The sequence below is a fragment of the Mustela putorius genome, unplaced genomic scaffold (assembly GCF_011764305.1).
Source record: "Mustela putorius furo isolate JIRA1106 unplaced genomic scaffold, ASM1176430v1.1 tig00537301_pilon_pilon_pilon, whole genome shotgun sequence".
Lineage (NCBI taxonomy): Eukaryota > Metazoa > Chordata > Mammalia > Carnivora > Mustelidae > Mustela > Mustela putorius.
The window spans coordinates 1,499,411-1,514,725 of NW_025422439.1; the positions used below are offsets into that span (position 1 = coordinate 1,499,411).

Genomic DNA, 15,315 nt, shown 5'->3' on the forward strand with positions numbered 1-15,315 from the left:
CAAGCACGTGGCCCGAGGACACATGCTAAGCACCCACAAGACGTTGGCTGTGATGACACCGTCATCATGAGATGCTCAACAGGATGATGGCCTCCATGAGAGCTAGATGAAGAAGTGGGATTCAGGGAGGGCAGTCAGCTCACTCAGCGTCCTAGTGTTGGGGAGGTCAGAGTGAGGACTGGCACCAAGGTATCTGATCACGAGGGCTTTGGTTGGACTAGACAGTGCGGAGTGTTTGTAAACCAGGGTGTGCCTTACTATTGAAGGACAAGGTGGCAGCAAAAATGTCCCCCAGCCCAGAAATCATGCCTGTTTGTAATATAGTTTGAGATCAGCTCAGTCAGGTTGCCTTGGTTCTTCAGACAGTAGGGTTTTCATCTGAAAAAGGAAGGGATTGCCCAGAATGACTCTTGAGACTCCTTCCTACCCAGTCAGTGCTGCGTATCACAAGTCCTAAGAGTTCTCAGAGCAGTGGAGCCCCAGCGTGGAGAAGCCTGTGGTTCCCTGGGGCAGCACCCCATTTGCCTGTGATTGGGGGATTTCTGCAGCAGGAAGCAGAGTGTCCCCACTTGCTTACGGCTCTGGTTTTCCCCTGCAGGTGGCATTGTCTTGAATCCGTCTTTCTACGGCATTCCTGGGCACACCCACACCATGATCCATGAGATCGGGCACAGCCTGGGCCTCTACCACATCTTTCGAGGCATCTCAGAGATCCAGTCTTGTAGTGATCCCTGCATGGAGACGGAACCCTCCTTTGAGACAGGAGACCTCTGCAGCGATACCAATCCAGCCCCAAAACACAAGTTCTGCGGTGATCCGGGACCAGGGAATGACACCTGTGGCTTCCATAGCTTCTTCAACACCCCTTACAACAACTTCATGAGCTACGCAGGTAGGGTTCCCCCGCCTGGCAGGATGAACACGGCTGGGTGTCCCACATGGGCTCCGGTCCTGGCTCAGAGGAGCCTTGGGAAGGCTGCTTTCTTTATCTAAGACTTCTTCATCCCAATTGTCCCTCATCCCTGATAATCAGGATGTGACAGTCCTTGTGTAAGATATCAGGGCTTCATGGGAGCTTTGTATCTGACGTCTCCTCAGAAAGACACACTTGAAGGGGCTGGCTGGGGCCCAAGGTCAGGAGACCTCCATAGAAGTTCTAGATCTACCACTGGGTTACCCAGTGCCTTTGGGTCAGTTAAACCCTATCTCTGGGTCTCCCTTCACTCAAGAAAATGGAATCTTTGGATCCGAGGAATCTTAGAGAAGTTTCCTCTAATTTTGCAGTTGTATTTTTCTAAGCTGGTGGTTACTGCAACTTTTTCTTTATCTTTTCTTTTTTTATTTTTAACTGCACCTTTTTCTTAAATATAAAGCTATTATACTCTCCTTTACTCTTTTATTATAAAAAAATAGAATGCTTTTGGTTTTGCAAATATGAAATTATGTGAGAGGGGTGCATTCTTTTCCTAACTGCATATATCCTGTCAAAGCCCTTTTTTATACCATCGGTAATAACTTTAAGGACTCGTGCTTTGGGTTCAAGGATGTCGTGTACTTCTTTTAGAATATATCAAGTCCACTTCTAACTTAGAGCATATTTGGAAAGTTAAAACAAGGCGTCCTTTTCTAAGGCAGTCTCAGCCCTCACCACTGGCCATTCAGACCAAGAACCCCAGTGTAGGACCCAATCTACAAACTGCACATGTTAGCCCAACATCGAATTCTATTATAATATTCTCTATAGGAGTCTCTTGCCCCTATAAAAGTAAGCGCGTTCTGTGAAAGCAGAGACTGTCTCTAATGAATCATTATATTCCTAGTGCCTAGCTCCTAGCACAGAGCTTAGTAAGTTTATTTGTTGAGAAGAAGGAAAGGGATGGAGGCAGGAGGGAAGAAAATAAATTCTCATAAAGATAGAAAAAGGTGATTCTTATCAATAGTAATATTTCTCCTTGTATAAAAGTTTATGGTTCCTAAAGGACATTAATACACACTATCTCATTCAACTCGCAACAGATCTGTAGGGTAGAAAGTGTCCCCATTTTACAGATGGCAGTACCGTGACTCACTAAAGTCATTTGCCCCAGATCACACATCTGACTCCACGCACTTTTTTTCTTCTACTCCTGTGTGGGGCTCTATGTCTCCATCTCTGCTTGAACTCGGAAAGCCCTCTTCCCACAGTTTTCCATTTCTTCTTTGACTTTGGCCTCAGACCACAGTTTTTTAATTAACATATATTATTTGTTTCAGGGGTACATGTCTGTGAATTGTCAAACTTACACATTTCACAGCACTCACCATAGCACATACCCTCCCCAAAGTCCATCACCCAGACACCCTGTGCCGACCCCCCTACCCTCCAACAACCCTCAAGTTGTTTTGTGAGATAAGAGTCTCTAATGGTTTGTTTTCCTCCCGATCCCATCTTGTTTCATTTCCACCCCCCACAGCCCCCCGCCCTGCCTCTCAAATTCCTTATATCAGAGAGATGATATAATAATTGTCTTTCTCTGATTGACTTATTTCACTCAGCATAATACCCCCTAGTTCCATCCATGTCATTACAAATGGCAAGATTTCTTTTCTTTTGATGACTGCATAGTATTCCATTGTGTGTGTGTGTGTGTGTGTGTGTGTGTGTGTGTATAAAACATGTCTTCTTTATCCATTTATCTGTTGATGGACATCTAGGTTCTTTCCATAGTTTGGCTATTGTGGACATTGCCGCTATAAACATTCAGGTGCACATGCCCCTTCAGATCACTACATTTGTATCTTTAGGGTAAATACCCAGTAGTATGATTGCTGGGTCATAGGGTAGCTCTATTCTCAACTTTTTGAGGAACTTCCATGCTGTTTTCCAGAGTGGCTGCACCAGCTTGCATTCCCACCAACAGCATAGGGGGTTCCCCTTTCTCCACATCCTTGCCAGCATCTGTCATTTACTGACTTGTTCATTTTAGCCATCTCAGATCACTTTTGAAAAGATTTTACCGCTGAAACCGAGTGAATCTGATAATCCCCATTAGGTCTTCCTGCTTTCCCACGTAGGCTGATGACCTCTGGGGGTTTCTACAGTTTAAGGTTCCTACTGTTCAAACCTGAGGTCTTTGAAAGGGTCAACAGCCCAACCTTGGCACCAGAAAGAGGTCATCAGGTTTAGGTCTTTTAAAAAGACCACAGTTCTGGGTATTTCCTCAAAAGCAGATTTCCCACTGGATTCCCATTTCCAGCCAAGCCGACATCCCACATCCGGTGCCCTGTCCCCTCACACAGCCCTGCTTACGTTCCATTTCTGTAGCACCTTTCCTTGGCCAGCTCAATGCACATGGAAAATAAACAATAACATGAATTTGGAAGGTTGCCGGACGCTTAGGAGCCTCGGAGCTGCCACTGGCTACCAGACCCCCATAAACTAAATCTTTTTTTTTTTTTTTTTGTTCCCTTTTGTACAGATCTAAAGGGTGATTGATTTACTGTTGTTTTTTTAAAGGAACCCCTCAGCTCAGTGACCCATTAACAGCAGAACTAATTCACTGAGCTACGATAACAAACTTACACCCGCAAAAGCATATTCAAGGCGACCACGAGCTTTGAAATGTTTGTTTTCCTTAGGATCTCTGATAGATGAGGTGACAAAAGCAGCTGGATGAAATTCAAAATGCAGAAGAGGATGGGGTTCTCAGGACCGGGAAGAGCTATGCACAGGGGCTGTGCGGTCAAGGCCAGAGGGTAGAGACCCTGCTGGGTCAGCTGCTCGGAGTTCCTTCCATCCTTCCTTCCTGGGTGCTTCTTTCTCGGGCCTGGCCACTCACGGAGTGAAGAGTCTAGAGCAGTGCCATCCAGTAGAACTTTCTGCAAAGATGGGCATGTCCCGTGTCCGTGGTGCCCAGTGTGATCACCACTGGTCTGGTGTGGCCTGTGAGTGCCTCGAGTATGGCTAGTAAGACTGAGGAGTTGAATTGTTCATCATTAGTAACTTTAATTAGTTCAAACTGAAATAACCCCACCTGGTCGGTGCTGCCATGGCGGTCAGCACAGGTCCACATTTTTTTAATCAATTGCCTGGGATACGGCACACACTGCAGGGAACACTTCATAGGATTCTCTTGTAGAATCCTCAAAGTGACCCTCTGAGGTAAGGACTATTCTTACTGAACCCATTTTACAGATGCAGAAAGTGCGGTTTCATGTAGCTTAGGCCACTTGTCTAGGGTCACACAAGAAAAAGGTAAGCCTTTTTCACTGCAGAGCCTGTGCTATTGATCGGTGAACAATCTGGCTCTCTCCCTCTCTCTCTGATGCTAAGGCAGGTGGGGAGGGCCCCCAGTGCTCAGCTCCAGCAAACACTGGACAGGTGACGGCGTTCAACCCCACATGCATAGGGTCATCTTGAGCCACTGGATAAGCCCCGGGCAGATGAAAAGCAGAAGCCCAGACTCTCCTTCCTGAAGATGATAGGCCACCCTCTAGTCAGGGCTTCCTCAAGAGTACGAAAACCAGGCCTTGTCCGGGCCGCAGGAGCAAGTGTCTGGTTACCATTGTTCTGCACGTTGGGGTCTTTCCAAATACACATCTGCTTCGACCGTGCAATCCCAGCTCTTAGGAATGTATCCGAGGGAAGGAAATCCATGCACTTGTTTCAGGACTCAGTCCTAAGGGTGTTCTTAGCAATGTTCATTGTTGAAATATCAAGGAGGTATTTACTCTCTGCCAGGGATGAAGAAAAAACGCTTATATGTGTGAAAAATTAGAAACTGCTTGCAAGTCCAATGAGCATGGATTGTTGAAATAAATCACAAGGCACCCATAGGATAGAATGTTGTGTGGCCACTAACGATAATGCAGAAGATGAAAGAGAGGAATAAACAGAAGCTGAGGGGCACAGGGGCACAGAGCACGAAGTTTGGGAGTGCGGCACCGAATGCGAATCCTCCATGCATTAGCCTTTGACGGTAGGTGAGATGCCTCTCCAGGCCTCCCTGGTTTCCTGCATCCTGTGGAGAGTCTTCCCACCGACCTTGTGTGATAGCAGGTGTACTCACACAGATAAAGGACTTAGAACTGTCCTTGGTACCATAACTAGTGCTCCGTAAGTGATAATTCCTAGGAGTATTTAACTCTTTAATGTGAAAATGGTCACAGAGCCTTGTACGGTGTAAGACCTGGCATATATACGTGTGTGTATATGTATATATATAAATGTATGTATATATATGGTGTAAATGTATTTCTGATAATGAGAATTATAAATATTCACATGCAAAATACATATATACACATAGATCTATATGCTAAATACTCATTGTATTATCTCTAGGGAATGAGTTTAGGGGGTATTTATTTCTCTGTAACATTTTTGGACATATTCTGCATGTTTTACAGTGAATAATCATTTATTGCTATTACTATTAGTATCACTATCATTATTTAATAAAAACCAAAAAGGCAGGAGCTCTTACAAAGGGCAGCTCCGTCATCCCTACACTAGAAACAGGTTTGCTTGTTAAATGCCCTTATTAGCTTTAGGAGGTGGTTACATCATTGTTCCCTGTGTTTCCGTGGGTGAAAACGAGGCTGGCCGGGGAGACAGCATCATGCTCCCAGTTCCACAGTACACGGCAGCACTGGCCCTGGCCTGACCCCCTGGCCTGACCCTCTGTGCTCTGTGGTCACCATGCTCCAGAGGGGAATGTGTTCTAGAGAACCAAGTTCAGTTAGCAAACTCAGGGCAGGGCCCCAAAAGCATGGGGCTGGTGCAGGCTTCCCCAGTGATGAGATCCCCAAAGTCCTCCCTGCTGAGGGCTAGGATGAGAACCGCAGAACAAGAAGGGCTGGTTGGTCCTGGAGCTCAGATGTCAGGAGGGGAAACATGTGGAGGCAGGAAGCCAAGAGGGGCTGACTCTAGACATGAGCTAATTGAGACAGCATTTGTGATAAACGGAAACCCTTTTGCCCCTCCCCCCAGGACTCTGAGAGCAGCTGAGTCTTTAAGCGACGCACCGTGGGACAGACGTTCACGGACTTCCGTGCTCAAGTTTAGATACATTTCTGTTCCCATACCAAGTTTTGTCACCTATCTGTTTTTCATACTCCTTTTTATTGACAAATGTAGAAATGGCTAATTTTTAAGTCGCCAAAGGAGAAATGCACTTCTTGGGGAAAAGAAAGAAACAAACAAACCAGAGTGGATGAAGGGGGAAAATGCTGATTTCCTCCTCCATTCGTCTTGATAAATGCTCTGTGTACTCCAGCTCACCGAGTCCCCACAGCAGCTCCATGGAGTGGGGTTGATTAAATGTTCCCAATTGTACCTGCGGGACCTGAGTTTGAGTTACTTCCTTCTTTTGAAATGACTGATTAGTATTCTCTTCGGTGCTGTGCCTTAACGTACATGGCCATTCCCCTCCTAATAGAAGGATGTGTTATTTCAGATATTTTTAAAAAAGATTTTATTTATTTATTTGACAGGCAAAGATCACAAGCAGGCAGAGAGGCAGACAGAGAGAGAGGGAGGAAGCAGACGCCCCACTGAGCAGAGAGCCCGATGCGGGGCTCGATCCCAGGACCCTGGGATCATGACTTGAGCCAAAGGCAGAGGCTTATCCCACTGAGCCACCCAAGCGCCCCTATTTCTGATATTTTTACCATTATAAATGATACTCCAAAAAATATCCTCATACCTCTATTTTCCCCATATTTGTTCATGAATATCTGTCTATTGCCAAATCAAAGAGAATGAATATTTTACATTCCGGTTATTATTTTTTTTTCCTGCTTCTGGTTCTCTCTCTCTCTCTCTCTCTCTCTCTCACACACACACACACACACACACACTCACACACACACACGCAGGCACTGTCCTGGTCCTGAGGCAGTGAGTCTTGACTGAGCATTACGGTTCCTTGTGCACTACTGCCCTTAACCTTCAGCTGAGTTCTGAGAGGAACATTCTCGATGTCCTCATCATCTCCATCTACAGTGGGAAGACAGAGACCCTGAGGGCATGAATTCACTTGCCCACTCGACTCTGCAGCCCTCACATGTTGGTCTAACTCTTTAGCCATACTTATTAGCCATTGTCTCTTCCCCTGCCTCTGGCCTATTCAATGGCTTTCCCAGGGGTGATTTTTGCACTAAGAATGCAAAGTTCCTAGGAACAAAGAAGAATTTACCCAATGGGCTGGCCCTTCTTAGGCTAGACGTTTGGACTCTATTCTCCAGGCAGTGGAGAGCCATAGAAAGTTTGTTATCCAAGGAGTTAGATGACTGCATGTGAACTTGAGAGAGATGTATGTGACTAAGAGAACTTGTTAAGGGAAGTGGGCTCTTCCAGTTTGTCCAGACCTATGAAAGATGTGCCTGGGTGCTGGACAAGGGACCAGCCTACAAAAATTACTAAGGGGATCAGAAGGAGCGTCTGTGTATAACTTTCTTTCACTCCTGTCCCTTCCCCAGACTGGATTCTCAAGGTCCCATCCAGCTAGCCAGCACCTGCTCAAACTTATTTTCTGTTTGTTTGATAAGGCGAAGTGAGTTTATGCTGCAGGATTCCCAGGGGCGGGTTTATTTTAAGATTTGGTGAGCCCCGTGCTCCTCCGTCTGGGGCCCAGCTGCGGAAACCCCAACCGGGCAGACACCTCTGGGAAGTGATATTTTTGGAAACCTATCCAAAACAGTGCCTTGTTCTGCCTCCAGGGCAGCCGAATGAAGCGGTTGGAGGGGTAGACAGGAGGCAGCCTCCTTCCTTGGGAGGTGAGTCTCAGACAGTCTTCAGTCCACATGGTAGAAAAGAGAGTAGGGTTGAAGGTCATTCGATCTAAAGACATTTAAGAGATTGTATTCCAGCCCACTCAGACTTGGGCTCACATTCTATTTATAAAGCACCTGCAGGATCCTTTTTCCATGCATGGTCTCACTTAGGCACAGAAAGAAGTTCTCACGTTGATTAGAAATATGCTCTTGGAGTCCAGTCTTGGTGCCTTTCTGAGCTCACGTGTATCCCTGGCATTGTGATCACAGAAAAGTTGCTTGGCCTCTCTCAGTCTTCCTTCCCTTCTCTGCAAAATGGAGCAAATGGTCTTATTTCCTCCCCAAACAGTGGGAATGTTAAATAGGTCCAAAGCACAGAGCACCACGCCTGGCTGATACTAAGCACTCAGTGAGTAACCAAGTGGCAGTACCGTCCTCGTTCCCAGGATGGACACTGAGCCTGGATTGTTCCTGAGCCTCCTGCCTCTCTAGCTGTGCTCCCTGCGAAGGACTGCAGCTCCCTCTCCTGCAGTGCCTGACCTTCTTCTCCCCATCTTAGCCATGCGGTCTGATTGACCTCAAGTACCTCCTTCAGGGGCCTCCCTGGGTCCCTCTCTTTGCCCACGGTGCTGTGTCTTGGTCTTCAGTGGTCAGCATCACAGACTTTCACTGTCTTCTGGTAACCTTGGCTCATATAAGAGGCTCGCCTTCACTCTCTAACTAGACTGGTCGCTCCTCGAGGGCAGGACCCTTTTTAAATTCTAATCTTCCTGTGGCCTTTGGCCCAGAGCAAACAACATGGGATAGATGCTCAGGGGTTAGTTTGAAGGACAGTATCACTGCCTCCGTGGACAGTGGAATGAACGAGCAGATGAGTGAATGGGAAGGAGTGAGGGAGTGACCGAACAAAGGAATGAATGAATGAATGAATGTCAAGGAATGAATGAATGTCAAGGAATGAATGAATGAATGTCAAGGAATGAATGAATAAGAGATTTGGGGTGACTGTTGAGGGAGGGACAGAATAAGGGAATGCATGGCTTACTCACCAGGGATTGGGGTGCCTGTGGAAAGGCATTTGTCTGGCCCTTGTCCTTAACTGTGACCTCTGGGCTGCTCCGTCCCATCCACCCTCCCCTTCCTCCTGTTCCCTCTTACCTGTCTCCAGAAGTGACGACTGCACTCATTTCTTCACAGACCATTAGCTCTTGAGCACTGGAAGAGGCCAGCTTTGCATTGGCAAGGGCTGGGGTGCTGGCTGGCTGGCCCCCGGGAGACGTCATGCAGCAGTGGGTTCTTATCTCTCCCTCTGCCCACTTGCAGATGACGACTGCACAGACTCCTTCACGCCCAATCAAGTCGCCAGAATGCACTGTTACCTGGACCTGGTCTACCAGAGCTGGCAGCCCTCCAGGAAGCCGGCGCCCGTCGCCCTAGCCCCCCAGATCGTGGGCCACACGAGCGACTCCGTGACACTGGAGTGGTTTCCGCCCATCGATGGCCACTTCTTTGAAAGGTGAGTGTGGCCTGTGCAGTGTCGATCCCTCTCTCTCCTGCCGAGAAGAGGGGAAATTCCAAAGGGAAGCTGGTTTTTCCGTCCCTGTTCTTGTTCATCTGGATCCCCTAACACCTAGCCATGACTAGTCTGTATAGACACAGGGCAGATTTGGGAGTCAGGGGGTAAATGAAGGAGTGCTCATTGGAATTAGTAAGTAAAGATGCATGCTTTCCATGAATGGATATTTAGCTTTATTTTCTTATGAAACACCTGGAAACTTACTGCCTCTGTCTTCTGGGAGAGAGGTACTGGCCTCATCTCCATGAGCTCGCAAACTGAAATTGCCTCTGGTCAATGCACAATTGTGATAGATGTATAATCTATATTATATATGAAGGTGGCTATGTGTGTATGTACATATTCATACATCATATGCAAATACACGTACTTGAATACACTTGAATATATAAATACATATCATTAGAATCTTTGTGCCTAGAACTTTATTGTAGAATGGAGGATAGGATTTTTAGAAGATCAGGGATGATAAACTGAGGCATGGGAGTTCTGCTCCCCGGTCTTTCACTTACTAACTGTATTACCTTGGGCAAGTCATTTTCACTCCTTAACTGGTCCTCTCTGGCAGCAAAGTGGGTCTAATAATGCCTCAGTGGCCTGAAGACGGGGGCATGAATCCGTTGGTCTCTCGTGGTGCCTTTCATCATTGACACCCCCTGAGGAGCTCAGGCTTTAAGGGAACAGATTCTGAAGAGTCAGGAAAGATGATGACAAGTCAAGATTAAGATGATGACATCTACACTTGCCTATAATTTAGGGCTTATTAGTGTATTACCCCCCCATCCCAACCCTTCTTGGCATTTTGTCCAACACTGATGATATACCATTGGTGATGGTGAAAGGAATAACCAGCTAATGATTAACTAATCATTCTCTGCAGTTGCGGTTGTTGCCATTGATAAAGTCCTTCCTCTAAGCCATATTCCGTATTAAGGCTTTATATGGAGAACAGAGATAACTATGAAAGGGAAATCATCAAGGAACATCTGGGTGGCTCAGTCGGCTGGACATCGGACTCCTGGTTTCATTCAGCTCAGGTCATGATCTCAGGGTTGCAAGACTGAGCCCCACATTGGGCTCTGCAATCAGCGCGGAGTCTGCTTGGAATTCTCTCCCTCTCCCTCCTCTTCTGCTCCCTGCGTTTGCATGTGTGCCTTCTCTCTCGCTCAAATAAATAAATAAAACCTTTTAAAAAAAAATAGGGGAATCATCTTCCTCATTTTCCAGATGAGGCATGAATTAGAGTGGAAGACACTAAGAAATTTGACCAAGAGCCTCACAGACGGTGCTGGGAGCCCAGCTCTGACTCACATTTTGCAATGTCTTGTCTCGGGCCCCCATGTGCTTTCATTAAGTCTTTACAAAACTTAATTTATGAAGGAGGTATTACCCCTCCCCTCAAAAGAACCAAGAAAGGTGGTAAGGAGCTCTCATTTGTGTATGTGTATGCATAAATACATATTCGATCACGGTACCACATTAAATTTAGGCTCCAATTTTCTCCACTACCAACAGTCCCTGAATCTAGAACCTTTATTTGGTAGCTGGGTGAATGTGTTCATGGTGGAAGGAAATGCATTCCCCGGCCTTCTATAAACCACCACACACACACCCCCGCCCCGCCTTCCCCTGCCCCAGCCTCCCTCACTGGGAGCTCAGAGCTGGGTTTGGGAAACGTCATGTGACACTTCAGAACAGACTTTCCAGCAGCCTGTAGATTTATTTATTTTTTCTGTGGCGATGAGAAGTATCAGACTTTTGGTCAAGCCTTGGCCTCAGTTCCACTTAAAAATGGAAGTTTTGTAAATGAAGCTTCCCGTGTATGTATTTAATTTGTATTTCATAAAGCAGTTATTGTCCATTAAATAAATACCATCTGATTGTTGGAAACCTATTGGAGGGTTAATTGTTGTGTAATGAGATATGTCTCTATTACATAGTACCCTCAGCTTCAATCAATATGTTTTTAATAACCTATAGTCAGTTGGTACTTGAGGCTCATACAATAGCTATTCTGTTCGGTCTGAAATTTCATAACGGAGTTATCATATGTTAAATTAAAACTGACATTTTAGAAACATGTCTAATTAGGGTTAACAGCTATGTAGACGATAGTCTATGGCTAAAGGAAGTCGATCCACAAGTTCTATAAATTGCCGTAAAGAAATGGAGCGATCAGTCTCCATACCCTCAGAGTTTGTACTCCTACAGACTGGCTTGGTACAAAGGGCACAAGTTTGCTGGCAAGTTGTCTGCACTCTGTCCTCAGCTCCACCACCCCTGGTCTTCCGGACCTTGCACAAGCTGTCTCATCTCCCTGGTTCTCTCTGACCTTCTGAATCTTCTTTCATAATTGTGCCCACTTCACGTGGAATTTGTGGGGAATTCAAGAAATGTGACATCCGTGATATGCTCGCACACGCACTCTTGTTCAAGAAATACTAGCTCCCCTCTTGTACAAAGTTTCCCTGAGCTGTTTAGCTACTTGAAAATTCTCTTTCCCTGCAAAATCTCTGGTGTTTTCCACTACATCCATCAATGCCAACCTCTCGCCCCTGGCCATCCTTACGTCCTCCTGCTGTTCCTCACATCTGTGGTCTAAGAGAATACAAGGGTTTTCCTTAAGAAAACATATTCAGATCCTCCCACAGCCTGTGTCCTCACACATGGGCAACTGAATAAATAATTCAAGGCCACCCCTGGCTTTTCTAACTCCTTTATTTTTATCTGTCTTGCAAACATGTGTTGACTGAATGGTTTCAGTTATCTGAACAATTGGCGGTGGTGTATTAGAAAGAATTCTGGACTCAGACCCAAAAGACCTGGGTCTGAAGTCTTTGCAACCTCATTTGTTTTCTGCTCCTCTTCAGCCTCAGTTTTCTGATCTGTAAACTGAAGGCCATCTGGCCTTTCTCCCTATTCCAAATCTCAGAACCCAGAAAATGACTTGATTAACCATTTTCTTAGTTTTCCCAAGAATGGTGCATGACAAGTACCATGCTAGATGCATGGGAGAGAAGTTAACTCATCACACACGGTAATCTAAAGAAGCACTGTTCATTAGGACTTCTGCAGTAATGGAAATGTTCTGTATTTCTGCTGTCCAATATGGTAGCCATTAGCCAACTGGCTACGGAACATTTGAAATGTGAAAAGTGTGAAATTGAATTTCTAAATTTATTCAATTTTCATTAATTGAAATTCAAAGACCCACATGTGGCTGCTGGGTGCTATATTATTAGCACAGACTTTAGGCTTTGATTCTGATAGAAGGTACGTAAGAAAGATGATCTTGTCCAGCGTTAGCATCTTGTACTACTGTGGTTTCAATGTGTGTGTGTGTGTGTGTGTGTGTGTGTGTGTGATTGTGTGTCTGTGTAGATACAGGCACAAATAAAAATCAAATAAATGCCAAACCCAAGAAAACATATACTCCCTGGATGTGTAGTATACTGTCTACTCTATGACTTTACAAGCTATAATCTCGGTATGATTACTTTGTTCTCATGATCTTCTATTTCTGAACCTGTGAAGTGGGAACATCACCCACTGCCCAGAATCACACCATTGCATTTACTTTGGCTTTACTTTTATCCTTCTTTTCTGAATCCATGTTTCATTCAGCATGAAGACCAGTCTTTTTAAAATGTAAATTAGATCATGTCACTCCCTGACTTAGAGTGACTCCAGTGGCTTCCCACCTCTTTTATGTGCAATCTGCGGGTGGTCTACTGGACCTCCCATGATCTGGTCCTTGCCTTCTTGTCCAGCTGCCTCTCTTAACACTCCTTCCTTCATTCATGACTCCTGTCACTCAGACTTGCTCTGGGATCCCTATAGACCAAGACTTTTCCTGTGCAGGCCCTTTACATACCTGAGATTACCCCTGGAATGCTTTATATCCACTCTTCATGTCATCCTTCAGCTCTCACCATAGATGGCTTCCCCTCACTAAGGTCTTTCATGACTGTTTCCATTTTAATTATCCCAGTGCACCTCCCCCACCAGTATTCTTGCTTACATCATCCATTTACTTTCTTTCTGGAACTTAATGAACCCATAATTTTATATCTGTTTACTTATCTGTTTAGGCACTATCCATCTGGCTGCAAGCTCTATGAGGTGTAGGTGGCATACCTGATTTCCTTCCCCTTGGATAGCTGAAGTCTGGAACTTGTACAGTCCTGGCAACTAGAGGCGGTTCAATGACTACCAGCAAAATGAACAGATGAAACAGTGAATGAATATGTGAATCAGTGGCTGAATATGAGGGAAAGTTCTTTGTGGAGCTCTGTGCAAACAAGGCATGTTTACTGTCAGGTGGATGATGGTTTAGTCACTCATCAAAGTATCTATTAGAAACCCAGGATGTGTGAAGAACTGATGTATAGGGGACTATAGGACTATCCTCTAAAACAAAGTGTCTAAAGAAACAGAAAGAAAGTCTCGGTGGCCATTAAGGTCCATGTGGTTCCTGACTCCATCCCAGAACTTTTATAATCTCATTGTCATCATAGAGCCAGTCATGTGACCCTGAGCTGTCATGCATGGGTTGTGGTTATTGTAATGGAACTCTGCCCTCAGAGTGAGGAAGTCTCTCTCTGCACTCCTCATTCCCTGCCTTCAAGTGTATTTCTGTAATTCTTACTATTGCTAGTCCAAGAGTAATTCATAGATATTCAAAATATATAGAAAGTTCAGAAAACCAGAAGGAATAAAAAGGAAGGGGTAATCATCCTATATTCATTCCACCACCCAGAAATTCGTGTTGATATTTTGTGATGTCAACGTTATTTGAACAGCATTGAGAAGCTGCTGTAAAGTCAGTTTTGAATAGGATTTTTCTCACTGAACATTGTAGCTTATGCATTTTTCATGAGATTTCATGGAATATTTTTGCAACGACTGCTTACCATTTCATTGAACATATTAATCTTGGGCTATTTCATCATTCTCCTTTCACTGGATATCAGTGTGCTTGCAGAATTTCTACCTATGTATGATTTCACATTAACAGCGATAAAGCAGGATGAAAATCCACAGTTTGAGAATCTAGACTAGGTTAGTTAAGAGTCATAGCAACATGTCTGAGTGACTGGTCTTCATCCATCTATCTACCCCCCAACCCACCACCCACTCACCTGTCCACCCATCCACTCATCTATCCATCATCCATCCCTCTACATACATTGGCCACCATATAAGTAGATAATCAGGAGAGTGATCTGTTCAGTTATAGGTTTGGGGATGAGCTTCCTGGCAGCTGTGTGGAAGAGGAATGGGGAACACCAGCAGACTGGGGTTCGCCAGCATAGTCCTTCTTACCAGGTGAACCCAAGAGCTACAGAGCTTCCCTTTGAAGGGAAGGCTGTCAAGCTCCCCCATTGCATCTTTCAGGTAGCTAAAGGATAATGATCCTTCTAGGAATGATGAAAGAGGTATTGGCAGGACCATTGCATTTTGAGAAATAATGGGCTGATCCCTCTCCCCTCCTGGCAGCTGCCTCCTAAACAGATGCCAAGTCTGGAGAACAAGCAAGATCCCAGAGGCCGTTGTGGCTAAAGGGAGATTGAATCCAGATACATAAGACACTTGAGAGTAGAGTAATATTCCACTTCTGGGGCTCTGCCTTTCAAGGGAAGGCTTGCCCTTTGGAAAGCTGCTAAAATGAATTAGATGCCATGGTAAGGAAGCTGCTTTTGACTGTTAAGTCAGAGGTGATTCATCCATCCCCAGAATGTCAGGCCTGGAAGGTTCTATGGGTGTCATCTGGGGGATCAGCCAGCTCATTTTCAGATGAAGGAACTGAATCGTGCCTTCTTTTTATTTAATACCTAGGACACAGAATGGTTCCTGGCACATGGGAGGTACCTGATAAACACTGTTCAAAGGATACAATTTGAGGTCAAATGGAAATAAAGATTTTTTTCACAACCACACATCAAATCCTTGGTAGGGCTTTGGATGTCTGATGAAACTAAGAT

At 45.2% G+C, this 15,315-nt stretch overlaps 1 protein-coding gene across 1 annotated transcript in view; it reads left to right on the forward strand.

Annotated features, from left to right (window-relative positions):
* Positions 1 to 15,315, forward strand: part of PAPPA (pappalysin 1) — a 234,524-nt gene that overhangs the window by 57,630 nt on the left and 161,579 nt on the right. The window contains exons 4-5 of the mRNA XM_004774071.2: positions 599 to 892; positions 9,079 to 9,271. Coding sequence (XP_004774128.2) covers positions 599 to 892; positions 9,079 to 9,271 — 487 coding nt within the window. The remainder of the gene's footprint in view (positions 1 to 598; positions 893 to 9,078; positions 9,272 to 15,315) is intronic.